This window comes from Oculina patagonica, chromosome 1, assembly GCF_052425735.1.
Source record: "Oculina patagonica isolate OP01 chromosome 1, crgOcupat, whole genome shotgun sequence".
NCBI classification, from domain to species: domain Eukaryota; kingdom Metazoa; phylum Cnidaria; class Anthozoa; order Scleractinia; family Oculinidae; genus Oculina; species Oculina patagonica.
In genome coordinates, this window is record NC_135758.1 from 40,406,115 (window position 1) to 40,431,300 (window position 25,186).

The window sequence follows — 25,186 nt, forward strand, 5'->3', positions numbered from 1 at the left end:
TAAGATATATTAGCTTTTTACCCTGAACACCCAAAGTGAAACCAAAATCGGTAAATTACACCCCTAAACAAAACGTCGAGCATCCAGTCCTTTTCTTAAGGGAGTCCCCTCCGAAAGTGGCGTGAACACGCATAAATCGTTTAGAAGTAAATTTACTGCAATATTACATTAGAACAGTTTAAGAACATTTTCAAGTTCAAATTGTCGAAAAATACACACAAAGAAGTTTTTTTATTGGAAAGTTGTGATGAATACCAGAGAAGCTTACATATGTACTGGATTATATTAATAACAATAACTTAGGAGCGCAGAGTGTTGCGCAGAGACCATAGGCGTTTTTATAACAAAGTCGTTTGTAGCGATATACATATGCATGTACTAAGCAGTTTCAAGGAAAACTGAAATCTGTTCCCTTCAGTGTCGCCGGCTTCTTTCAGGAATATTTGAGGAAAACAGATCAAGGTTTGAGCAAGAGTTTTCCAGTTGTTTTCTTGCCTTCCAGCAGGTCATGAGCTTTCTTCGCTTCTGAGAGAGGAAGGACGGTAAAACTATCCATCTTAATCTTTCCTTGCGTGATCCAATTAAAAACAGCGTTAGCTCTTTCATTCAGCTCCTCAGGCGTTGCTATATAATCCCACAGGGCAGTGTGAAAAACACCTCGTGATCCGGAGTAAAGAAGTTTAAGATCGAGAGAGTCTGGGTAACCAGAAGCTCCACCGAAAATGATCAAGGTACCACGTGGAGCCAGGCAATTAAATCCTGCAGAAAGTCAAAACTTCAATTAAATACTGGCTGGGGTCACATCTTCAACGTAACTGAAGTTTAACTTTAGTAAGTCTCAAGTAACGTCATGCCTAGTCGTAGTAAGTGCTTTCAGGTGTCTATGCGGTCACGCCAATGCAGTTACAGTTAGTTGTGTTTAGCCTTTGGATAGTTAGGAATTAAAATTAGTTTGTGCCAGCCCTTGTTGTTGATCTGTAAAATGCAAAAATTAAACAACAACAACGAAGAAGAATTCTAGTTTATTTTTTGCTTGCATTGGTTGAATGTAATTTCTTGGCATGTTGTTTTTCTTACATGTATTTCCCCTCACTTCACGCTTTATTTTCCATATTTATGTTTATCTTGCTCGTGCAAAAAGAATTCTCACATTGGAATTACTTGTTTGTCTGTAAACTTAACACTAACTCATGAACCCTGGCCTGCTTGGGTAAAACTTAAGTTTGTCTAGTTAAGACAGGGAAAACTATAGTTAGTAGCTTGGATGTGACCGCATTAACTTTAAAACATCTAATAAAACTAAGTTAATTAAATTGACATTGTTTTACGAGGGTTGCACTTAACCCTCTTGCGATTGAATTGCAATTTAGCAGTGTTGGTTTTTGTGGTGTGAGGATAACAGGAGAACCCGGATAAAAACCCTCCGAAAAAGAACGAAAACTAACAACAAACTCGATCCACAAAGGACCCCGCGCGGCAATCGAACTGGGTGGCTTGGGGTGAGACTGGGTGTTAGTCCTTTTGGGATGGTTTATTTCATGGGTTGAGCTATTTGTGCATGGTGCATCACTGACTACATAGCCCCTTACTACGACTAAGAGGCATTTTCTGGAAAAATAATACTTGAAGACAAAACAATTTTTACGTGCACTTTGTTATGTCAAAACTTTTTCGTTTAATATTAAACTTTTATTATTTAAAAAACAAGAACTAATTTATTTGTCAAAATTTCACGAAATGTTAGCTGTTAGCGCTTATCTTGTTGCTAGTTTTTTTTACAACCGTAACATGATACTTCGTGTTTTTGTCAAACACTGTAAAACGATATCTTGTTTTTTTAATGCATGTAACACTTTTGTTACTCTCACTTTTGGACCTTACGTGACATGATACTTTTGTTTTTCTTGAAAACGCCATGTCTCCATTGAGTAATCGAAAAGTAATAAACGAAGTAATAAACAAATCAAATCAAAAACAATCTTTTGGGAAAGCTTTTTTAAAAAGCGTAGTACACCTGGAGTATTCGTTTCCTGTCGTAAACGTAAATTTTCATTCAACAAACAGGAACAAGAAACTGTCACCGAATGACATGCTCTTATTCTAGCCTGTTGCCGCTATCGATCGTAGTTAATTTTAAAAGCAAACCATTTTTAAGTCAATACCGATACCGGTTAATTAAATGTCTAAGCGTGGTGTGTTTAAGGTATAAACATAAACGCTACTTGCCCGAGAGTCAGTGAATCGAGCAAGACGATAAAGAGACTTATTAAATTAATTGCGGTTTTCAGTTGGCGCCACGGAGTCTCAAGCAATATTAAATTAAGGAAGTTTCCTTGTCACAAACTCTTACGTGTAAAACAAGAGGCCACAACACACCCTGAAGAAGATTCCTTACCAATTTTACGACTCTTTGAAAAATATACTCACAGTATTAAAGATGAATTCCAGTCCGTACTGCGCAATCTCGGCTGCAATGTTTATGTGAGCCCACACGAAGGGAATGTTTACAAGCAAAACTAAAAATTCCGCGACAAACTTACCTTTTTCTTCATTATTAACGCCAGATATCCTTGCAGAACAAATAATAACGAGTAGAAGAACCTTGACGCTATTTCAAACCGACGTTTTAGCTCATCGGAACTTCTTGAACGAAACGAACTGTAATGGCGGACTAAAAAACGTCATGTATGCTGTCACCGAAGTGTAACGTTTCAACGAATTTAAAACAAAAACGTAAACAAACCCCGAGTCTGCGCAGTACGGACTGGAAATCATCTTTAACATCACAATGAGAACATTATTCTTCAAATCTGCTTTGTGCAAATGCTTTATGCAATTTCTACTACGGTCAGCAAGACTAGCCCGTCCTAAACGAACGCTCGAATAACAATTTAGTGTTGGGTCTTTTGTAAAATCTTCGAATAAAATCGCTCACAACAACTGTGCCAGATTACTTCCCCTATACAAACTACAATTTCATTGGTTCTGATAGTACCTCAAACCTGGTTGGTGTGACAAACAAACATACTTCACTGACTGACTACAATAACTCAAAAATACAAACGCTTTCCTTGAAAGCGAATAAAGTCAATTTCCGAAGATAAGCCCTGGGCCTATGTTTGCACAACGTGGTAGGCTTATCCGTTGGATCAAATCACGTCACCAACACAACCTAGAAAGCAGTTTTACAAAACGTCTCCAAACACAACTTGCCTTTGTAAAAAGTTGCTTTTCCAACTCCGTCATAAATGACATTGACCCCTGCACCTTCAGTTATCCTGTTAACTTCTGTGACAAAGTCCTTGTCGGAGTACAGAATAACTTCATCTGCGCCACAGGCCTTGGCTTTGTCAGCTTTCTCCTTTGTACTTGTTGTGCCAATAACATAAGCTCCTAAAATCAAACAAAGAAAATCTTCGTTGAAGTCGAGCGTGAGTAGACCAAGCATGTGCACTTAACATGTGCACTTGCCTAGTTTCTGTACAGCTTTGCCCAGGCCCACACGGTCATTTCATGTCGTGACGTAACCGAAACATCACTTCTTTGTTCGCATCACGTGACTGATCCGAAATGAATTGACCGCGTGGCGTAATTTTTCAGGCGCTGGAGAAGGAACTAGAAGATATAAAATAGCACTGCAGGCACGCAGATTTCGCCATAAACTGGTTTAGTCGCTTGTCCAAGCAACTAAATTTGTTAATATGCAAAACTATTTTATTAAAATACTTTTCCTTTTCAGTACGTCAGCGTTCGTACACTTTTTCTGGCCAAATATTCAAGGACATTTCTAGGACTTTTACCTCAAACCAACGATTTCCAGTCTGTTGTGCCGTTGATGTGCTTGCTAAAGAACTAAAAAAAAACCCGCTTATTTTGGCGGTCTTCTCATTGCCATGAAGCCTTTTGACGTTCAATAAAAAAATCAAGGACTTTCAAGGAACCTGAAAAACCACTTTCAAGGCCTTGAAATCGAACTCCTGAAATTCAAGGGTTTTCAAGACGGTTTTCAAATTGTTATTCTGTTACCTGCATTCTTAGCCACTTGACAGATGAGGGACCCAGTCCCCCCAGCAGCCGCATGTACCAACACCTTGGTCCCAGGCCCCACAGGGCATACTGAATGAACCAAGTAGTGAGCAGTCATTCCCTGGATCATGGACGTCGTAGCTTGCTCAAAAGTGATATTTGATGGAACCTTGACAAGCTTTTCCACTGGAACAACACTGTATTCAGCATAGCTACCTGCGATTTGATAGAAATAAACGGTCCAGCCAATGGAAGTGAATGTGTGGTTCCAGATAATTATTTAATATCCAACACACCTATCTTATGAAAGGTCAGGGAAATTCTGAGGGGGCACAGGGCTTTTTAAAGGAATAAGTATGAGGCTTAACTAGGGGTGTCGATGGGGGTAATCAAACCAAAGAAAATTTCCATGGGAGTGGTGTGGACATTTTCTGTAACAAACACAATCAATCAGGGTTTTCAATGTGATTCAGACAGTTTTAAAAATTTAAAAAGAAGGAGACATGGCTGATGGAGTTTAATTCCTATCGTTACCAAGTTGATTAAAGTACAAACCAGTAGGAATTGATTGAACTTTAGAGAAAAAGCTCAAAATAGCCAGCTGAGATTTTGCTGGGCAGTCTGGCTTGCAAATAAATGAAATGAGACACTGTTAATCCTGGCCACTGAAAAAATTCAGTGACTCAGGTGGGACTCGAATCCCACGACCTTCGGGTTGCATGACCACTGCTCTACTACTGGGTTCGAGTCCCACCTGACCCAGTGAATTTTTTCAGTGGCCAGGATTCACAGTGTCTCATTTTATTTATTTGTTATGACTGAGGATGATTCTAAACTAGTCCGGCTTGTATGTACTCAGAATAACTTGAATGCACAAATTTTGATCACCATGCATAAACAGTTAGAGAGAAAAAGAAATCAAGTTATTTGTAACAGGAAAATTCACAAGAAAAGTTCTGCTCAAATTAAGATCAATGCAGAAATTTTACAGGGTCCCAATGGGATTTAGGGCTCCAGGGCTCTGTGGTCTACAATTAGGAATGTTTTCAGGCTTCCATGATCTATGGCAAAAGAGTCAATACAAGGGGGGCCCATTTAATATAGCAGCAAAAACTATCCAGGGCTCTGAACGCTCCACAGCTCTGCCTCGCGGATATCAGCCAGCTAGCCTCCTCCTCCTTTTGGGACTCTGATGTTAATTAGTGCAGTTTGACATTGTGGAAAAATACTTAATGACCCCTAAACATTCGTGTGGCTAGGTAACAGGGGACGTTAACAGAGGACGTTAAAGAACCCACACACTATTCGCAGAGTAGGGCACGAAGCTCTCGGTGTTGTGGTCTGGCCTTTACAATTGTGTAGTAAAATTACAGTACGTGTAAAGCGCATTTGAACATATACATATGAAAAATGCGCTATATAAATACATTATCATTATTATTATTATTAGGTTGACATGGTGATGTTCACTTGGAGTCTACTTGGTGTGAATGACATAAACAAATATTGTAGTTAAAAAAATATAAAAGTAATTTCTAAATATTCCTAAAAACAAGTTAATTCACCTGAACCAACATGAAAGTAGGCCACATGATCTCCTATTGCCACACCCTCAGCACCAGGCCCCAGTTTTTCCACAATCCCTGCACCTTCAAATCCAAGGGTTGCTGGCAGCCTGGGAGGAGGAAAAACTCCTCGACGAAAATTCAGGTCAATATAGTTAATTCCACTGAAATGATTCTTCACTAAAGCCTACGTAAATGAAAACAAAAAAGTAAAGAAACTTTATTGATGCTCACACTTACAGAATAGAGGGTCCACAATAGGTTCTTGGGGTTTTGCAGGAAAAGGAAAGCAAGATTTGGGATTGCAATAATGAATGGGACACAGACAAAAAAAACATCCATGGTTTTATATGAATGGTCAGTAGTTTTAATAAAGCCATTAATTGAAAAGCTAAACTCTAAACCATTATTTTTTTTTGGATAAAAGCCAGAATGGGAAAAGAATAAATTAACCATTTAATTTTTAAAAAACACTTATCGGATTTTAGGAATTTTTTCCTGTGGGGATTTGAATTGGTGCATGATTTTGCGAGGTAGGAATCGAGAATTGACACTTCAAAGAACCTGAATACCAGGGAAAGAAAATTAACCATCCGCTTGAACTTGAAAGGCAGGGTTCAGTACAGCAAAAACCACGACGCAGTTACTTAAGTAACACTCAGTCCGACTGGGTTTGCGTAAGTCACACGGTTTGCATGAGCTGTATTAGTGTTACTGTATATAACATAATATCTAGAATGGTGTTACGACTGCATTATTACTTAATGACATAATGGTCTCAATTTATAAGGGTATTTCGAACAATACAAGTAAACGATTGAACTAGACGACTACAAAATATAAATTTTTAACACTTATATTACCAATACTTTAAGGCGGGTTTCATCTGAAGGCCGTACGCTTTTCGGTATTTTCCAGCCATTAAACTTTGATAAGACAGTACTACAACTCTTTATTGGGTAACTTACTATTGTCAAGAAAATGAACACAACTTGTTGACCATTGATTGGACATTTGTTTCATACCATTACTATAATACCAATTAGTACTGACCCAAAGTATAAGGACTGGAAAATATAAACCCGTTATCAGCCACCTTAAGGTGGGGTCCTACCTGGATTTAAATGAAATTTTAAGAGGTTTCAAGGGATTGAAGAAAAAAATGAAAACATCATCAGACAGTCGACCCCCATGCAAGAGCACTCCAGGTTGTCTACCAACTTTAAATTCTAATTTTAAAATCACATTAAATTTTCACAGGAGCCTTTTCAATATTTTTTATTTGTCAAAATTTTACTAATCCTATGAGAAAAAGTATCGCCTCTCAAACATCCCCAAAAATGACCCAAAAATTTACAAAATACTTCAATAAATAGAGCTATGGAATGAGTGAAGTATACGTTTACTTGGATTCCTTGAAACGCGAACGAGGTCTGGTGGGCGGGGAGAGAGAGACCCTGGGGACGAGGTTGATTTTCGCTCCCTTTCCCTCTCCTTAGCACTTCACCCTACCTGTATATAATAAAGAAGCGTTAAAGCTTTCACAATTCAAATCGGGCTGTCAATAAGTTTTCAAGTAGACGTCCTGACTTGGAAAGTAGGCGGCAGGGTACTTTTCAAGCGCCAAAGGCGAAAGACCCCTAGGGAGCCTTGCCCCCACCAGAAAAATTGGAAATATTCTTGGTTTTCACATGACGACTTCAAAATTTTAAAATCCAGTATCTCGAGATCCCTGACGTCCTTAATATATATGTTATTGAAGGTTTTCATTTTAAATTCTTTTTTTTTTTTTTCATCTTGAATTTCGGAGTTTTGCGCCACACGACATCAAGATGGCCGCCTGAAGGCTGTCGCGTATGCTTTAAGAAAATGCGTCATCCTGTTATTTTTAATTTAACAAACTAAACACAGTGGAACCCCGATGTAGCGATCCTCTATATAACGATATTCCCGGTATAACGATGAATATGGCAAAAGTTACAGTAAAATGTATGGGACAGAACCCCGATATAACGATCTTCAATGTAATGATATTCCCGACATAACGATGAGAATTTAGTGGACCGAACGTCAAATCTTCCCCGATATCACGATATTATCAGAACACAGTCCTAATTTAAGCAAAACATTGAATTTACAATGTAATTTTTTGGACTCAATAGCTTTAGATTTATTTTTAAGTAGCGCGTGACAGTAGCGTTACTGGCGTGACAGTATATAAACCAGCAATAGATACTTGGAAATGCTATATTTTTCGGCATTTTTCATTCAATGATACTGAATCAATGAAGTCAGATGAACATCCTATTCACCACTGCTACCGAGACCAGCACGAAGAGTAGATTGTAAGGCAGAAGCGCCAAGTTTTACGTATTATGCCAACTAGACTACTGTAGGAGAGAGCGAAGGTTTTCACTTTCGATACTTTTGTATTGTCCTGATAGATTTTTTGTATAGTAGACTTTTCTTTCTGTGTCACGATTTCGTTTCGCAAGGGTAAATAACTATTATTATTATTATTATTATTATTATTATTATTATTATTATTTAATGTTTGTAAACATTTGCTGCCGGTTTTAGCATCCTTTTTTCTTGTTTTTTTTTTCGTTAGTAGACGTACTAATCTGTACATCTTATAAGAGAATCTAGAATAAGGGAAATTTGCCTAAGAGACAGATAGAAAATAAATTTCGTGCAGAATGTAATTTGATTAAGCCAATATTTTCACGTCCATAAATACTTCAAGCAGTTGAATAAAAACCCGTTTTCTTCTTATCAATGAGAACCACTTTGAAATAATTAATACGTGAAAAATAACAATCAGATCAGAAGGAAGGAAGGAACGTTTTGAATTATTTGAAGACTTTCAAAGCCGTGGAATTGTGCATCCAAGCCGCGATAAAATTTAATCAAAACAACATGGACAGCACATCCAATTTAATACATTTAACTATTCAAAAATTCCATTTTTAAGTCCATTCTTTTTAATTGATAGCTTTACCCATCTTGTGAAGAATTCCATTCAAGCTCCAACCGATACTGTACATTGCCAATGTTTTGCTGAAGTCTTCAAAAGTGTCTTATTAACCAAATCTAAAATATTTCCAGAACAGGCTGTGCAAACATTCTACTCGTTGCGACAGGCGACTTTGTCGACTTTGACGGCCAACTGTGCGGAAATCGACACACTTCTTGCTAAATAAAAAACAAATAGTTTTAAAGTGGAGTCCGCCTCAAAAAATGTACCGCCAGATCACAACGCTATTTGTAGGAACCAGCAAAGCGTCTAGTTTGCCACAGAAACATTCGTGACTGATGACGTTACCTCTTTTTTTACAAATAGCTTCACTGTCAGCAACACAGTATGTGGTCTGGTCGCGAAAAAAGTGATACTTGAATCACGATCAACTATCGGATCCCTGAAGAAGCTGATCGAGTTCCGAGTGGACTCCTGAGTATCTGTCGAAAAAGGTGATCGTGTCGTGGCCCTGGTCCGCGGTGTGGTCGCGAGTGAGTGAACGCGCAGTCGGCAAGATCTCTTGACATAGCTAGTTGGAGGTGAGGTGCGAGAAACACCAGTAATCTCAGACCAGACCGAAGTCTCCAACGAAACCCGCGTCATTCCTCATAACTCTCCAATGAAATTGAAGGAGGAATGCGAGCACGCGTGCACCCAGAATGAATGAGTGAGAACACAACGTCAAAAGTCACGGACCAAGGACCCAATGCGAAATGGGCACCGAAGAACCGCAGCAACGAGACGAATCATGAATACCTGCTCCGTCGGCGTTCAGAAGCAGCGGAGCGGACGCGAAAAGGAAGGCAAACCTGTGTGACAGCGTGAACGCACGAACTGACAGTAAAAAAGGAAACAACCAAAGAAGAAAGTCAAAGAATCATGGAAACATTTAGAACGAGAAAATATTAAATCATATAGGACCTCACGGACCAAGGACCACATACTGTACAGTTTCACAATGGGGAATATTAGTACTTTGCCATTAACCTTTTTTCTCTGTCCTCCCGCCGAAGCAAAGAAGCGAACCTGATGCCAGATTAGCGCAAAAGTCGACCCAGTGTGCCTACAACGATTTACTGTCAAAACTGAAATGAAAACGGATTGCGATATTCCTCACCCGTGGCGGTTTTGTACCAAGCCCAGGCTATTCCCGTCGTTTTTGGCCGACAGGAGACTATCGACCATGACGCCCAAAGGGTAAAACACGAATCGTTCTTGTGGCCGATTAATTACAATATTTCCTAAAGAATAAAAATATTAAAATTAAGATCGTGTGTACGCATGAAGGTAATTACCTCGTTTCGTCCCGGCTCTGGGATCGGTACTTCTTCGCATTTCATCTGAAACGAACTTCCAGTTTCGTTGATTACAATGGCTTTCATGACGTTAGGTAAATCGGCGCGCTTTACCAAAACCCTGACCAAAACGATATTACGAAGTACTCCGAGTAAGAAAGGTTGTCGGAAAAGAGCACAATTAACACTCAATAGTGCACGCGACAAGACCGAAAGGTAGAATGGGTAGAAGTCGTGAGCTGCTGCACGTGCTGAATACTTATAATAAGATGACAAACGTGAATTTGCACACGTTTTCTTTTTCTTTTATAGACATGTGGAAACAAAGTTCTTTTAGCCACACTAGAGTTGTTCCGCACAAGAACCTTAGAGATGCAAATTTCCACTTCGTCACAAATCAAGGCTTTCTCAATTAAGTCTTTAAATTTTGTGTACGTTTTCGTCACATCAACTGCGCCATTCACTCGGCCAGCTCATAGACAATAGGAAAATGGGAACGCCTGTCTTATTTGCATGCCTATTAAAGGTTACGAAATGGAAATTTGCATCTCTAAGGTTTTCGGTGCGGAGCAACTCTACTGAGTTTTAAAAATTACTCAATGATATGCGACAGTTAAAGTAAAGCTACAGAAAAAGGCCTCCTGGGAAACTGAACAAAATCGTCACGTGCAAAAGTACAAACTTTTATAGGCCAAGATGCAGAATTCAAGTAAGTTATTTAAACCCAGACCACCTTTTGGTCTTGTCGCGTGCGCTTCTGGGGGAGAGGGAGGGGTAGGGTTGTAAGCAAACCCCAAGAAACGGCTAAGAATACCATTTTAAAACACAGACAGTGACGGCATTTTTTATTTCATCACGTGCAAACCATAAAATAGTCCTTGATGGCCATAAGAAATATTAGCTTTGTGTCCTGAACACCTATCGTGAAACCAAAATCCGTAAATTACACCCCTAAACAAAACAACCAGCATCCAGTCCCTTTGTTAAGGGGGTCTCCTCCAGTAGTGACGTGAACACGAATTTATCGTTTAGAATAAATTCACTGCAATATCACATAAGAACATTTTAGAACATTTTAAGTATAAGTTGTCGAAAAATACACAGAAAGAAGTTTTTTATTGGAGAGTTGTGATGAATACCAGAGAAGCTTACATATGTACTGGATTATATTAATAATAATAACTTAGGAGCGCAGAGTGTTACGCAGAGACCATAGGCGTTTTTATAACAAAGTCGTTTCAAGGAAAACTGAAATCTGTTCCCTTCAGTGTCGCCGGCTTTTTTTTTTTAGGAATATTTGAGGAAAACAGATCAAGGTTTGAGCAAGAGTTTTCCAGTTGTTTTCTTGCCTTCCAGCAGGTCATGAGCTTTCTTCGCTTCTGAGAGAGGAAGGACGGTGAAACTATCCATTTTAATATTTCCTTGCGTGATCCAATCAAAAACAGCGTTAGCTCTTTCATTCAGCTCCTCAGGCGTTGCTATGTAGTCGAACAGAGCAGTGTGAAAAACCCCGCGTGACCCGGATAAAAGAAGTTTAAGATCGAGAGAGTCTGGGTAACCAGAAGCTCCACCGAAAATGACCAAGGTACCACGTGGAGCCAGGCAATTAAATCCTGCAGAAAAATACAACTTAAATCAGATACTATAAAGCATCTTAACAAAACTATAAAGTAAAAGTGAAGAAAAGATCCTCGTAGTGAATTGCAATTAAAGAAATTTCAAAAAAAAAAAAAAGAAACCAGAAAATTTAATTGCAATTCACTGCGAGAATCATTTCTTCACTTTACATCTCATCCGCAGTTCACATTATATGATTTATTTCATATACTTAACGTCATTCTATGTGGCCCTTCGGATTCTCGATCGAATTGGAATTTAGCAGTGTTGGTTTTTGTGGAGGGATGAAAACTGGAGAACCCGGATAAAAACTCTCGGAGAAAGGACGATAGCCTGCGAATACAGCCGCCTCTCATTCGAGAACCAACAATAAATTCAACCCACATATGACGCCGCGCGGGAAATCGAACCCGGGCCAGTCCACATTGGTGGGAGGCGAGAGCTCTCACCACTGCGCTATCCCTGCTCCCCCAAACAACTCCGTATAAACAAAATACAAACGTTTTCTTTGAAAGTGAATACCGTAAAATTCCAAGGATAGGCCCTGGGCCTGTGTTTGCTCAACGTCCCTTTAAGGCTGCCTTATTTGGGGTTATTCTTAATTCTCTTCGGATCAAATCAAGTCACCAACACAACCTAGAAAGCAGTTTTACAAAACGTCTCCAAACACAACTTGCCTTTGTAAAAAGTTGCTTTTCCAACTCCGTCAAAAATGACATCGACCCCTGCACCTTCAGTTATCCTGTTAACTTCAGTGACAAAGTCCTTGTTGGAGTACAGAATAACTTCATCTGCGCCACAGGCCTTGGCTTTGTCAGCTTTCTCCTTCGTGCTTGTTGTACCAATAACGTAAGCTCCTAAAATCAAACAAAGCAAATCTTCGTTGAAGTCGAGCGTGAGTACACCGAGCATGTAATACCACACTTTCCCCACGCCCACACGGTCAGTTCATTTCGGTGACATAATTAGTAAATAAACCCCTTCAGGCGGCTGGTATATTGGAGGATAAGGCCCGAGGCTGAACGTTTGTCGAAAAATGAACAGTTGGCCGAGAAGCGAAGCTTCGAGGGCAACTTTGAAATTTTGAGGACAATCTTTCAGCCGAGTGCATTATCCTCCAATATACCAGCAAGCCAGAAAGGGGTTTATTTATTTTATAACCCTCCGATTAACTTCTACGACGTGCTTTATCGCCAGGAAAAACCTACGTAATAAACCCGGCGTAATTGTGGTTGAAACAAATGTAAGTTAATTGGATAACGTGATTTTTTAACTCTGTGATTAAAAATTGAATAAGGTGACTTCATTCGTTTGTTTTTTGCTTGCCAACAAAATCGGGCGACGGATGTCAAATCGGACGGGGTATATTCGCTGATACCCGTTGCCCGATTTTGTACCACTTGATGCGTTTTGTCCAATGAGCGCGCGCAAAAATTAATAGGTGGGTTATAACACGAGACATCACTTCTTTGCTCACATCACGTGACCGCCCGAAATGAATTGACCGCACGGCGTAATTTTTTAGGCCTAGGAACTAGGCAATAATACCACGTTGCTTTGCGATTTCTTGGCAACTTCGGTCAGGTAAACTACAGGCTCAGTCACTGCAGGCACGCAGATTTCACCATAAACTGGTATTTGTCCAAGCGACTTAACTTGCCAATATGCATGTCTTTTTTATTAAAAAATATTTTTCTCTTCAGCACATATCTTAACTCGGGAAAGAAATGTTGTACATTCGCATGCACAAGCCAACACTTAACGTGCAAACTGATTCCATCCACACTAAGGTGTTTGTTTAAGCCGTTCATTGTTTTATGCTTATTTTGTAGCATTCCTTATTTGCATACTGTACAAGTTTCTTGATAATGGAGTCACAATGACTCTAAAACATCGAGCAGTATTAAATCTTTCATGGTTCTTATTATGCATTTGCTTTAGCAAATCCCTGCTGATCAAACATAATAATTTGAAACTTAAATTTGAAATGTCTCTTTGAAGACAACTCACCCCCAAAAATTACTGGACAAGGAGAAAACTAGTATGTTACTATTGTTAAACCATTCTGGGACCAGGGTACTAAAATATATGAGATGGGCCAAAATTTAGAGAATCCCTGATTTACTGCACCTTTCAACCCAGCTAACAATGTTATGCGGTTTTCTGTTGTCTTTGATCATAATTATAGTGACAGCAAGTGAGCCTTTGAAAACAGAAACAAAATGGGTTGAAATCTACCAATAACAGCTGACAGATGAGACCTTTTGAACCAGTTTAAGTGAACTACTGTTTCCTGAGGGAAGTGCGGTGGCCTTATGACTAGTGCACCAGACTCTGGAATGATCGGTCTAGATTTAAACCGTGCCAGGGCTCTACCTTGTGTTCTTGGACAAGACATTGAGTTCTGCTCCCAGGGGGGGGGGGGGGGGTATTCCAATAAATTTCAGATAGGAGTGTGCCACAAAGATTCTTAAACCCTGACCCAATTTAAGGATAAAGCAAGCGAACGCTTGTATTTTTTAACTTATAATTTATTTTTTTAATATTTTTTTTTTTAATCTTATTTTTATTTTCTGGTTTTTTTTTTTTTTTTTAATGCTATTTGAATATTTATGTATGGAATTGCGCACAACAATTTTTTATTTTTTTTTTTTATTTTTTATTAAAGCGAAAATTGACGCTCTTTTTTAGGCCCAAAACCGAAAAATGACACCCTATTCAAGGGGAGGAGAAGCTTTCCATGATGACTCAAACAACAGCCAGCCATGCACAAATCTTTATCGTTTAGCTTGGAACTTATTTAAGCTGAAAGAATTTAGGTACCCTATCTAAGGTTCACACCAGGAACACAATGCCAAAAGGAGCAAAAGTGATACCCTGTTTAAGGAGCGAGGCTTTACCCTTTTACCCCTGTTTCCTGAGAGGACTACTTAGATGATCGACAGCAGCAAAAAATATAAACTGGGCAGAGCTCATGTGTTATTGAAAGCTACAGTAATCCAGGAGAGTTGACATGTGAAATACTTTCTTAATAAACTCAAATTTTGTTACCTGCATTCTTAGCCACTTGACAGATGAGGGACCCAGTCCCCCCAGCAGCCGCATGTACCAACACCTTGGTCCCAGGCCCCACAGGGCATACTGAATGAACCAAGTAGTGAGCAGTCATTCCCTGGATCATGGACGTCGTGGCTTGCTCAAAAGTGATATTTGATGGAACCTTGACAAGTTTTTCCACAGGAACAACACTGTATTCAGCATAGCTACCTGTGATTTGATAGAAAAAAACAGTCCAATGAAAGTGAATGTGTGGTTCCAAATAATACCCATACCCACCCCATGAAAGGTCATTAATTTTTTAAGGGATCAAGTATGAAGCTTTACTGGAATTTCTGGAGGGGGAAATTCAAACCTAAATACCTTCCCACTTTTGGGACTGTGATGTTAATTGGTGCAGTTTGGCATTGTGGGAAAATACTTAATCACCCCTGACCATTTGTGTGATTAGGTAGACATGTTCACTTGGAGTCTACTTGATGTGAATGACAAAACAAACAAATAATTGTAGTGAAAAATTATAAATTTAAAGAATTTTTAAATATTCCTAAGAAACAAATTAATTCACCTGAACCAACATGAAAGTATGCCACATGATCTCCTACTGCCACACCCTCAGTACCAGGCCCCAGTTTTTCCACGACCCCTGCACCTTCCACTCCAAGGGTTGCTGGCAGACTGGGGAGAGGAAAAGCTCCTCCACGAAAATATACATCAATATAGTTAATGCCACTGAAATGATTCTTCACTAAAGCCTAAATGAAATAAAAACAAAGAGATAAAAAAACATTGATGCTCACATGTACAGAAATTATTATATGATAATATATTATCTAAAGCTCTTTTCGTACAAATCACCCTTTGCTGTATCAATAACATATTCCACAATTTCAAATTCCACCATGCTTTCAGGCGTCGGGGCAGGCATTCCGGTGGAGGAAGTTACTCCATCCTCCTCCCTTATTGCCACTCAATGGAGCTACCCTTGTTACCTGTTGCAATTACTTTAGAAGGGGGACACGGGGGCACCCTGAACACCGCAAAAATAATACGCAAACACCGCATTACTGCAAGAAAATTTGACGAAACACTGTCACCGCAATATAATCAAGTTACTTTTGAATGAAAATGGCTTGCTATTGGCAGCTAAAGCGTATTAATGATCAACTAGACAATATTTGACTGTATCTATATGTTGTATGCTGCTAGCATTATACAGGACAAATTAACAAAGATAGCAGAGCTAAATTTAGTTCTGCAAGTGTCAGACAAGAAACCGTAACACTGCCAGTAATTTCGTTTCACCGAACACCGTATGTTTAAAAACACAAACATCGCACACAGCAGGGTTTGAGATCACCGCAACACTACAAGATGGGATTTTATTCACCGCAACACCGCATAAAAAAAATTAGGAACACCGCAAACCCCCATGTCCCCCTCCCTTAGCTTCCACAGGAAGTCATGGACTCCTCCCATAATGGTCTACACTGTGAAATGGTTATTGGTGTGCAGTGATGATAATTAACTATCATGCCACAAAATCAGACTGTCATGTTGGCATTATGCCCAATGCTCCAACTATATACATTTAGAGTTTCAGTTCTGATTGGTTTGAATTGATCACGTGATGCATGCGCAATAGTGTTGATACGTGATATGGCTATAGGTATGCAGTGACGATACATACTATTATGTCACAAAATCAGACTGTCATGTTGACATTTTGCCCAATGCTCCAACTATATAATTTATTGTTTAAATTTCGATTGGTTTAAATTGATCATGTTGATCCGTGATATGGCTATAGGTATGCAGTGACGATAAACACTATTATGCCACAAAATCAGACTGTCATGTTGGCATCATACATCACTTTTATGCCCCAGCAGCTCACAGACAATAAAAACCCACTAAATCCACTGCATTTGGTGTTTTTGGCTGTTTCTTTTTTTTTTTTTTCATTTGTTTAATTTTGGCTTTAAAATCTTCATCTAAAAGGAAAAAGATAATATATTCAAGACACTGACACTCCTTTTTGAATGGGCGCATGGGAAAAAATTTAGTGGTGAACAATAAAAACGCTAGTGTTTTTGTCTCAGAACTATTAGTCTGTTAGTTGCCCCTTGGAAATTTGATGTTCTTAAAACTAGCATACAGCCCCCTCGAAGCTTCGGTTCTCGTGCTAATATTTGTTTTAAGAACATGAAATTTCCGTGGGGCAACTATCAACCGATAGTTCCTCAACAAAAACACTCTATTCAGTTTAAGTAGTTTGGGGGAACTCCATTTTTTATCCTCTGCATTCCCCCCCCCCCCTTATAGGGGGTTTTTTTTTTTTTTTTTTTTTTTGTTTTTTTTTTTTTTTGGGTGGGGGGGGGGTTTTTTTTTTTTCTTTCATGTAGGTATATAAGCTTGCTAATAAAAGCAAGAAACAAGCTTGAAAATCGGCGCCCTTGAACGATACCGGTTACCACGATAGGCGAAGTGTCAGGAGTCAGGGGGTGGGGTGGTAAGGAATTTGTTCCTAGTCCTCGGCGGTCAAACCCCAAGTATCGGGTCGGGTCGGGTCGGGTCGGGTGGCGGGAGGGGGTGAGGCAAAAGAAGGTTACGCGAAAAGAGTTTCCGATTGTTTGTTGAGACAATTGCACTAATGTCTTCAAAGAACGTTGTCACGCCAACTTGATAGGTTACTTTGCCAATTGTGTGCCGAAGAAAACGATGGCTTAGCCATTCTTCTTGTCCCAGGATTCTGGGGCTGAACTCGGTTCGTTTCCCCATAAAATGGTACAGATGCTAAACTATATACTGGTTTGCAATATTTAGTCATTTCGTCTAAGAAATCATGTATTTTTGTTGTTGTTGTTGTTGTTGCTGCTGCTGCAATTAATGGTAAACTTCACCAGGAGGGGCTCCTGACTTCACCTAACCATGTCTCAGTCAAGCACCAGTTAGCATACCAGAATGAATTCTTCAAGCAGAAACAAGGAGCTGCCATGGGGTCCCCAACTTCTAGCCTTCTACATTGACGCTCGGTTGTGCTCGTGACGAGACATTCCGTTACACAAACAGAAAGAGCCGTCGGCTTTGGAGGCTACAATCGTGGAGGGGCTATGCTTACTATACCTGAAAATGTTGCCATTTGGACCGTGTCTGGGGTGCCTCAGGTGGGGGTGGTAGTGGGGTGGTAAAAAGTGAGCTAACTTCCTTCCTAGGCCTCAACGGTGATGCATCTGGGTAATGAATGAAAACGGAATTGCCCCAGTCCCGCGCATAAGTAGGGTGGGAGTGGGGAGTAGAGAGAAAAATCTCCACCACTCCACCCCGCTCGTGCTTCACGCTAGCTGTTTCTTTTGCGTTGAATAATAGAGAGGCCATGAACAGTCTAGCGTTCGCGCTGTATACTTTTATTATGTGGAAACGTGAGCACTTTATGGTCAGGGCCGTTTCAGGTTAAGCCTTTCCGCAAACCACTGATGAAATACAGATCTACAAGCTCTCTTCCGCTCTCTTGAGCCATCACGCGAACTCCAGGCCAGTTGCAGCTATCCGGGGCAGCTATATGCTAAATAAAAAAGTTGAGCAATCGGACATTCCACAGAACAAAAGACAGATCTCAGTTTGCCAAAACAACAAATCTGTATTATCCAGACAGTATAATCCTTCTTATCAATGTGACCTGTCGATCGATAAAGCAAATCGCTCTGGTCTCAAAACTTTCACTTGTCCCGACCTTTTGAGGACTAGAATTTCGCAAAAAGAAGGTAAGCGAATTTAAGTATCAATGACTAATTTTATAATTAGTAATGATGTTTTGCACGGAAAGGTTTTGTTGTAAACAATGTTACCTTATCACGCAAAGGTTGGAGAGGGTTTACATTTCTAGAGGTAAGCTTCGACAATTACTCAGTATTCTGTTGAAAGATTTCCTGCATTGTCACTGAGTCTTGTTGTCGTTGGCTGTGCATCTATCAAAATTGAAACGCTTTGAGAGAACAATGGTTCGTTTCCTTTCACTGCACTTGAGCATCGAGAAACTAATAATTAAACGAGGATGCTTACATTCGCAAAACATGATGAGAACAGTAAGCTTATGTGATTTCTTATCTTTCTCAAGCAGAACTTACTGATGTTGACTTCGATTTAACCTGGATTCCTTTACGCGTCTTTTACTAAAATATTTACTTAATTCGGAAGACAAATACAACAACATGCAAGTTTAATCCTTATTAACGGCGTTTGATGCTTATGCCTATGCTTTAAATTTTAAGTAGCGAAGTCAAAGAACTGCCTACCAAGACTGATCCGAGTTCGAAAATTTTACTGCGGAGTGATTTCGATAGACGAATTCGAACTTTGATAATTACATAAAACTAATGCTTGCAAAGATTAATGAGATCTACTGACTACATGCATGTGTACACTACAAATAAAGATTTAAATATTTAATACAGCTGTATCCTTTCGGCCAAAATTGCGGGAATTCAGCTTGATCGATCCGCAATGTGTGCAAAGAGAAGCCCCCATACTAAAGAATTTTGCATCGACTAACGTGTGAAAATTTAAAACCTCTGCACGAATAAAGCTGGAGTAAATTTTTTATTGAAATCTCTTATATTAAAAATGCAAATTTTTGCATTTGTATTTATTAGCATTTGTAACATGTATCCAAATACCGTCCTCGTATTGTTTTTAGTGCAGTTTGTGCACGAAAATAGTTTTCCATGTCCATGCGACACGATCCAAAACTGACGTGACCGACAAATCAAATAAGTCAGTATAAATCGATTTGACGGAAATCCGTTTCTTAATTCGACTTAATTCAGTTCCCGGCAGCTTGCATGCATGTTTAACCAACCATGCATTAGGCTTCTGTTAACCACTAAAATGCTCTGCCCTTAATGCTCTATTTTGCTCACTAAAATGCTTGGTGTCCCCCCCAAAATGCCACAAAAATGCTCGAATAATCCTTTTTATACAGATGGAGTTCTTTTAAAATTAATTTCAAATTTTTAACAGGGTGTTAACGCTAGCATAAACGTATTAACAAACATGGTCGCCTTTGACTTTTCTCGTCAAGTCTCCCCTCAGTTGTATTAGTTTTGCATTTCATTTTTTAGTTTAATTTCATTTTCTCTTAATTTTCCGAAAAAATGCCGTTAAAATTCTCGAATAATGCTTAATAATAATGCTCGAATCATGCTTAATGCTTTTGCCTCATTAAAATGCTCGGAATGATGGAGACCATGCATCGCTCTCCGCTCCGAACGCATTCAGGCTCGTCCCCATAGCCCTTTCGTTTCTCTTAGCCTGAAGCCGGCTTGGCACGAGAAAACGAAAGGCTCTGGCAACATAGGATTTTTGAATTAATTCGATTTTTTTTATTGGCTGTTTGGAACAAAGAATTCCTTAACGGAAGTCGAAAACGTAACGACTTTCTCATGCATTCTTTTAAAACGTCATGACTGCATACATGAGGACCGGAAGTCCTAGAATCTCAGGACTGGAAATCCTGTGTCCCCAGAGCCCTTCGTTTTCTCGTGCCAAGGCCCAGCCTGCTAATTATAAGAGAAACGAAAGGGCTATGGGGACGAGAATGCTCTGAACATTGAACGAATAAGGCCTGGGTGCGAGTCACCCCAGTCCTCTATCTAAACGAGGGTACACTAGGAGCCGTTATGTTCTCTTTTAGCAGAAAGTTCGCATGTCCCAAAGAGGGACTGTGATTGACTTACCCAACTGAAACGAAAAGAGAACCCATATTCAGGTTATTTCCAGTGAGGGGTAAAGTAAAGGACTTTATAAATGATCAAACCCCTTTTCCCTCTACCCCAACGAGTTCTCTAGATCTAGTTGAACAAAACGTTTGAAGTAATATATCAAACAAGAGAGACAGTGTTTCATCGGGATATCCAAACACCGAGAAGAGAGTTGAAAATACGACGCGCAGCGGAGTATTTTTGACGAAATTCGAGGCGTTTGGATAGCCGATGAAACACTGTCTCGAGTGTTTGATATATCTTCTCAATCGAAACAAAAACTACGGAGTAAACGGAGAAATAAAATGGTAAAAATCTATGCTAATTAAGATCGGGTTTCCAAACCACCGTCACGGTTATAATTTTCTTTGTTTTAACTTGATGAATTATTAATGAGTTTGAGAAGTTAAGAGAGGCTATTCTCATTTTTTTAACTGAAATTTTAAAACTTTGGGTCAAACTTCACATTAGACGAAACACCGAGGTTGCCATTAAAACCAGAGCTAAACCAAGCTTGGGATAATGGAGTTCCAGAGACTGAGCTAAGGACGATAATTATTTTTTTAGTACACAGCAATGCCTCATGACGTTATCCATTGTTGAAGAAGTGCAAGTTCTAATTCGACAGTGGAAGGTCACTTCCATAAACGGTATGTTTAGGAAAGGGAAGAAGTTCACTTAAAACTAGTCTAGTCCCTCGGCGTTCACTCTTCTTAAAATGACTGCCTGGGACGGGCGGACGGGCAAACAGATGTCAATGATTGACGACTCACCGTTTGCGACAGACTTGTCTGGGCCAGGAACGCCAAGGGACTATGCTGACTGACCGGATTGACTGCCCGGAGAGGGAGGAACTATCAATTCTACCGGTTCTATAAGGATTGGCAATAACCAAACGCGACCTTTTCAATACGCAAGAGGTGTACGACAAGGCTGCATTCTGAGTCCACTGCTGTTTAACCTATACATTAACGACTTGCCTTTCTCTTTCGACAATATTCTATCTGATCCATTTGTTTTACCCAATGGAACCAAATTAAACTCTCTTTTATATGCAGATGACTTGATTATACTATCACGATCAAAAACAGGGCTGCAAAATTGTCTCAGTACCTTAGTCCAGTACTGTACATCGTGGATGTTACAGATCAATCCTAAGAAAACTAAAATAATGGTTTTTCAAACACGCGCGAAAAAATATGACTGTAACTTTTATATTGGCAAAGAAAAGATTGACACTGTTCAGAATTATACTTAAGACGGCACCTTGAAAACCCTCTCTTGCTTGCAAAATTTTTGACACGATGATTTCACCCATTTTGACTTATGATTGCGAAGCCTGGGGTGTCTTAGCTAAATCAGATTTCAAGTCTTGGGTAGCCTGCGTTGCAGACGAACAAAACCCCGGTATATATATATGCACTATACCGGGGTTTTGCGTCTGCAACGCAGGCTAGTCTTGGGACACTTCACCAATTGAAAAAAGTCACTTACAATTTTGCAAACGCTACTTACAAGTTATAACAAGGCATCTAATATTGCATGCAGGGCTGAAATGGGTCGATTCCCTTTAACCTTTGATATAAATAAACGAATTCTTAAGTACATAAGTTATCTTCAAAATAAAGATCAAAACTCCCTCGCCGTGCAATCACTGATAATGTCAATAGATCTTCATTGTAATGGTAAAAATAGTTTTTATTCCAATCTTATAAAGATCCTCAATTATTATGACATTTCCTTTAACTTTAATCATGACACTTTAGATGACACTAAGATAAAGTACCTTGAAGATCAAAGGAAAAAGAAATATATCGCTTATTGGAAACATTCTCTTTGTAATTCGCAAAAACTAGAATTTTATAATACTTTTAAAGTCAGTTATACACCTTCACCCTATTTAGATTTGACTAGAAAAAATCCTAATCGAAAAACGCTTGTGAAACTCAGAATAAGTAATCACAAACTCCTGATTGAAACAGGAAGATATAACAATATCCCCAGAAGTGACAGACTTTGCACTATTTGTGGGCATAATGTTAAAGATCCCGGGTGAAGATGAAACCCATTTTCTATTTCATTGTCCAAGATATTCATCAATTAGAGACACTGATCTTTTTCAATAAAATAGATCATATAATTTCGAATCCCGAGCAGTTATCAATTTTAACCTTGATTGTGCAATTAATGAACTCCACTGACTATTATATTAATATGCAATTAGTGCAGTTTATATCGTCTTGTATTGAATTGAGAGACAAATTATTATCAAATTCTTGATCACTGATTATTTGATTAGTTTTGTTTAATGACTTTTTATTGTAATTATTACTATTATATATTACCCTATGCTTTTGCAATACTGTAATGTTTTATGGTCATGCAAATAAAGCTCAAATGTTGTTGTTTATCTTACAAAAGCTATACGGGTATGTGTTTATCTAAATCAGGCTGTTTGATGAAGAGATGTGGTATACAATTAAGCTCTGCGATGGAGTAGCTTATTTGAGCTTTTTTTGGTCTGAGACGGCGTGGGGTTCCTAGACCCCAGCGGAACATCCCCACCCAAACTTTTTTAAGTACCCCCCTGGGAATTGACCGGCTTGGTGTGATTCGTCAGTGAGATAAGCCTTTATTTAAATAGGGTTACTCCATCAGCTTTACAATAAAAACTGTTATCCTTAGAGGCCCTAGTAAAAAGTAAAAATTAAAAAGTCGCTAAAAGTCTTACAGTGTACCTAAAATGGAAGTTAAAACAAACAGTGCTTACATTGTTTGTAGGGAAACTCGATGTTAATTTCTTCTCTTTTTCTCTCACGCAGGTTTGAGTGGTTCTCTAATTGCGGTGTTTGCTCTTGCTGTCCTGTTCGAGTTCATGTCATCTTATCACAGTTACCTTGATCCTCTTTCCGCCAGTAGATATGCAACTCGGGAACCTTCCAGAATCAGAAGGTTTGTATGCAACATTGCAGATTTATGGAGGCGAACCATCCCGCTATTTTTTAGTAAAAGTAGATTCTAGCAGTATGGCTAGACAACGGTAGTCACCTCTTTGTCAGCGCCCGACAGAAACATTTATCTTGGTTTCAATTTAAATAAATTAAGCGAAACTTTAATTCAGGGCTTATATTAGAAAACTTGTCTGCTTCTTTTTTATATTTCAGGATACAAGAGCACCTTTTAAGGACAGGTTCTTATCTCTTGACAGCCATAGCAGGTTATCTGTTAATGATGGTGGTTCACACACGGAACGTTTGGCTCTTCGCGTCTATTGTCGCTGGATTAGGCTTCGGATATTTTCTATCAAACCCGCTGTACACATGGTATCGCAGTAGGGAATTCGGAAACGTTGAAAGAATTCATGAGCAGAGAAAAGCCGAGAAAAAACAGTTATTACAGAAGTAAGGAGAAACGAATTCAAAGCTAGGACTGACATATTAATTTGCTGCAATGGTTTCTAGGTTTTTTTGTCCGGATCAGCCCTTTTGGGAAGAGAGGAAAAGACACTAAGAAGAGAAAGAACTAGAGAGTCAATTTACTCTACTCTGTATGAGGTTTGACCATGATTATCTCCACATCATTGGCGTTTAACAGTCAAGACAATCATTGATAAATACTGAAATTCATGCGCAGAGCTAAGTGTTCGGCATATGGTTCTGCACATGTTTAACAACCAACAGAGCAAAACGTTCACTAGCGCAGTTTGCTGTAAGACCGATTCAGACGAATTTATAATGAAAATGGAGAGGCTTAAAAGTTATCAGAAAAGCAGAGTTTATCTTGATATCTATAAACTTGATTTCTGTTCACTTGCGCATTAGATGCGCGTTTAAAATCAGCTCATTGTGATTGTTAGATTTTTCGGATGTTGTGGTTACGTTTATTTTTTTATAGCCATACTAATAGTTGTTCGGGTTGTAGCCAGGCATGTTAAAAAATTCGAATTAATAAGTTGACACTGGCTAAAAATATTGTTTTTGGACGTTTCGGCCACTACACCACCATCCCCAGCAAATTTCAAATTTTAATCCAATAACTGATAAAGTACAACGCTCCCTTCAGACCAGAAATCGCCGTTTAACAGCAAGGAATCAAACACTGGCTACAGGTCATACAAGTTGCAAAGGGTTTGCAAAGAGCAATTCTACTCGCCAAAACCAAGATGGCGGATCACAACAGGAATGAGTCAGCACGACTAGTTCCCATTGCTTTTCGGTCAGATACAAGGGGATAAATCGAGCGATCGATCTACAGTGGAAGGCACACAGGCACGAATTTACAACGTTTATAACGAAACTAGAAGAGCCAAAAAGTGAAAAAAAGTCCATATCAACACACTCCACCGCCATTTTGTACATATGAAGTACTGTAAACACAGTCCACAGTCTTCTGAAGTTGTAGTTTAACTTTCAAACAGGGCGATTTGTCTCTTCTTCTAGTGTTAAGTAAGGATGAACGACATGGACCCAAAGTTTTGGTCGGCGGTCCTTTTTTTCATTTTTTTCTCGGCAGGCGCGATGAATGAGAAGGCCTGATCGAAGGTTGTTACATGAGCACCTTCTCCTTCCCCCCTTCCCCCCCCCCCCCCCCAACACACACACCCTTTCTCATTACTCGAACGCCCAGGACTGGCCATAATTAAGGCACAAAGTCCGACGAGAGCGGTTTGAAAGGCATTCGTTTTTCCTAAGACAAATTCTTGATTTACAAAGCATTAGTATCTAAGTAGAAATTTGATGCCCTTCGCTAAGCTTCGCCATTTGTTACACTTATACAACATTCAACACAGTGGCTTTGTCATTGTTCTCATTTTATTACAGAAAACATTCTTACTAGTGCCGTGAGAGT

General features: G+C 39.3%; 3 protein-coding genes across 5 annotated transcripts; 1 reads left to right on the forward strand and 2 right to left on the reverse strand.

The window, feature by feature from the left end:
• Nucleotides 1-135: 135 nt before the first annotated feature.
• Nucleotides 136-17,071, reverse strand: LOC144631207 (quinone oxidoreductase 1-like). Its single transcript, XM_078489627.1, has 6 exons — nucleotides 16,985-17,071; nucleotides 9,906-10,000; nucleotides 5,592-5,778; nucleotides 4,027-4,242; nucleotides 3,214-3,393; nucleotides 136-759 (listed from the first exon to the last, which is right to left on the reverse strand). The coding sequence occupies exons 2-6, from the start codon at nucleotides 9,990-9,992 to the stop codon at nucleotides 458-460; spliced, it is 972 nt and encodes a 323-aa protein (XP_078345753.1). The 5' UTR covers nucleotides 9,993-10,000; nucleotides 16,985-17,071; the 3' UTR covers nucleotides 136-457.
• On the reverse strand, nucleotides 11,003-15,442 carry LOC144650687 (2-haloacrylate reductase-like). Its single transcript, XM_078510420.1, has 4 exons — nucleotides 15,148-15,442; nucleotides 14,574-14,789; nucleotides 12,200-12,379; nucleotides 11,003-11,518 (listed from the first exon to the last, which is right to left on the reverse strand). Exons 2-4 carry the CDS (start codon nucleotides 14,701-14,703, stop codon nucleotides 11,217-11,219), a joined length of 612 nt encoding a protein of 203 aa, XP_078366546.1. The 5' UTR covers nucleotides 14,704-14,789; nucleotides 15,148-15,442; the 3' UTR covers nucleotides 11,003-11,216.
• An 847-nt stretch (nucleotides 17,072-17,918) lies between the features above and the next one.
• Nucleotides 17,919-24,915, forward strand: LOC144631339 (protein SLC31A2-like). Of its 3 annotated transcripts, none has more exons than XM_078489762.1 (4): nucleotides 18,203-18,343; nucleotides 20,906-20,988; nucleotides 23,161-23,290; nucleotides 23,503-24,676. In XM_078489762.1, exons 2-4 carry the CDS (start codon nucleotides 20,922-20,924, stop codon nucleotides 23,741-23,743), a joined length of 438 nt encoding a protein of 145 aa, XP_078345888.1. In that variant the 5' UTR covers nucleotides 18,203-18,343; nucleotides 20,906-20,921; the 3' UTR covers nucleotides 23,744-24,676. The 3 variants fall into 3 exon arrangements, with proteins under 3 accessions (XP_078345878.1, XP_078345888.1, XP_078345896.1); XM_078489770.1 differs by having other exon boundaries at nucleotides 18,224-18,343; nucleotides 20,913-20,988; nucleotides 23,503-24,678; XM_078489752.1 differs by lacking the exon at nucleotides 20,906-20,988 and having other exon boundaries at nucleotides 17,919-18,343; nucleotides 23,503-24,915.
• The last annotated feature ends 271 nt before the right edge of the window (nucleotides 24,916-25,186 follow it).

Coding starts and splice junctions, on each gene's coding strand:
- LOC144631339 (XM_078489752.1), top strand. CDS start 18,142: ATGCTAAATAAAAAAGTTGAGCAATCGGACATTCCACAGAACAAAAGA. Junction 18,344..23,160: donor TAGAATTTCGCAAAAAGAAG/GTAAGCGAATTT, acceptor TCTCTCACGCAG/GTTTGAGTGGTTCTCTAATT. Junction 23,291..23,502: donor GAACCTTCCAGAATCAGAAG/GTTTGTATGCAA, acceptor TTTATATTTCAG/GATACAAGAGCACCTTTTAA.
- LOC144631207 (XM_078489627.1), bottom strand. CDS start 9,992: ATGAAAGCCATTGTAATCAACGAAACTGGAAGTTCGTTTCAGATGAAA. Junction 5,779..9,905: donor CAGAGCCGGGACGAAACGAG/GTAATTACCTTC, acceptor TCATTTACGTAG/GCTTTAGTGAAGAATCATTT. Junction 760..3,213: donor AAAAGCAACTTTTTACAAAG/GCAAGTTGTGTT, acceptor GACTTTCTGCAG/GATTTAATTGCCTGGCTCCA.
- LOC144650687 (XM_078510420.1), bottom strand. CDS start 14,703: ATGATCCAGGGAATGACTGCTCACTACTTGGTTCATTCAGTATGCCCT. Junction 12,380..14,573: donor TCAAGTGGCTAAGAATGCAG/GTAACAAAATTT, acceptor GTTTGATTTTAG/GAGCTTACGTTATTGGTACA. Junction 11,519..12,199: donor AAAAGCAACTTTTTACAAAG/GCAAGTTGTGTT, acceptor ATTTTTCTGCAG/GATTTAATTGCCTGGCTCCA.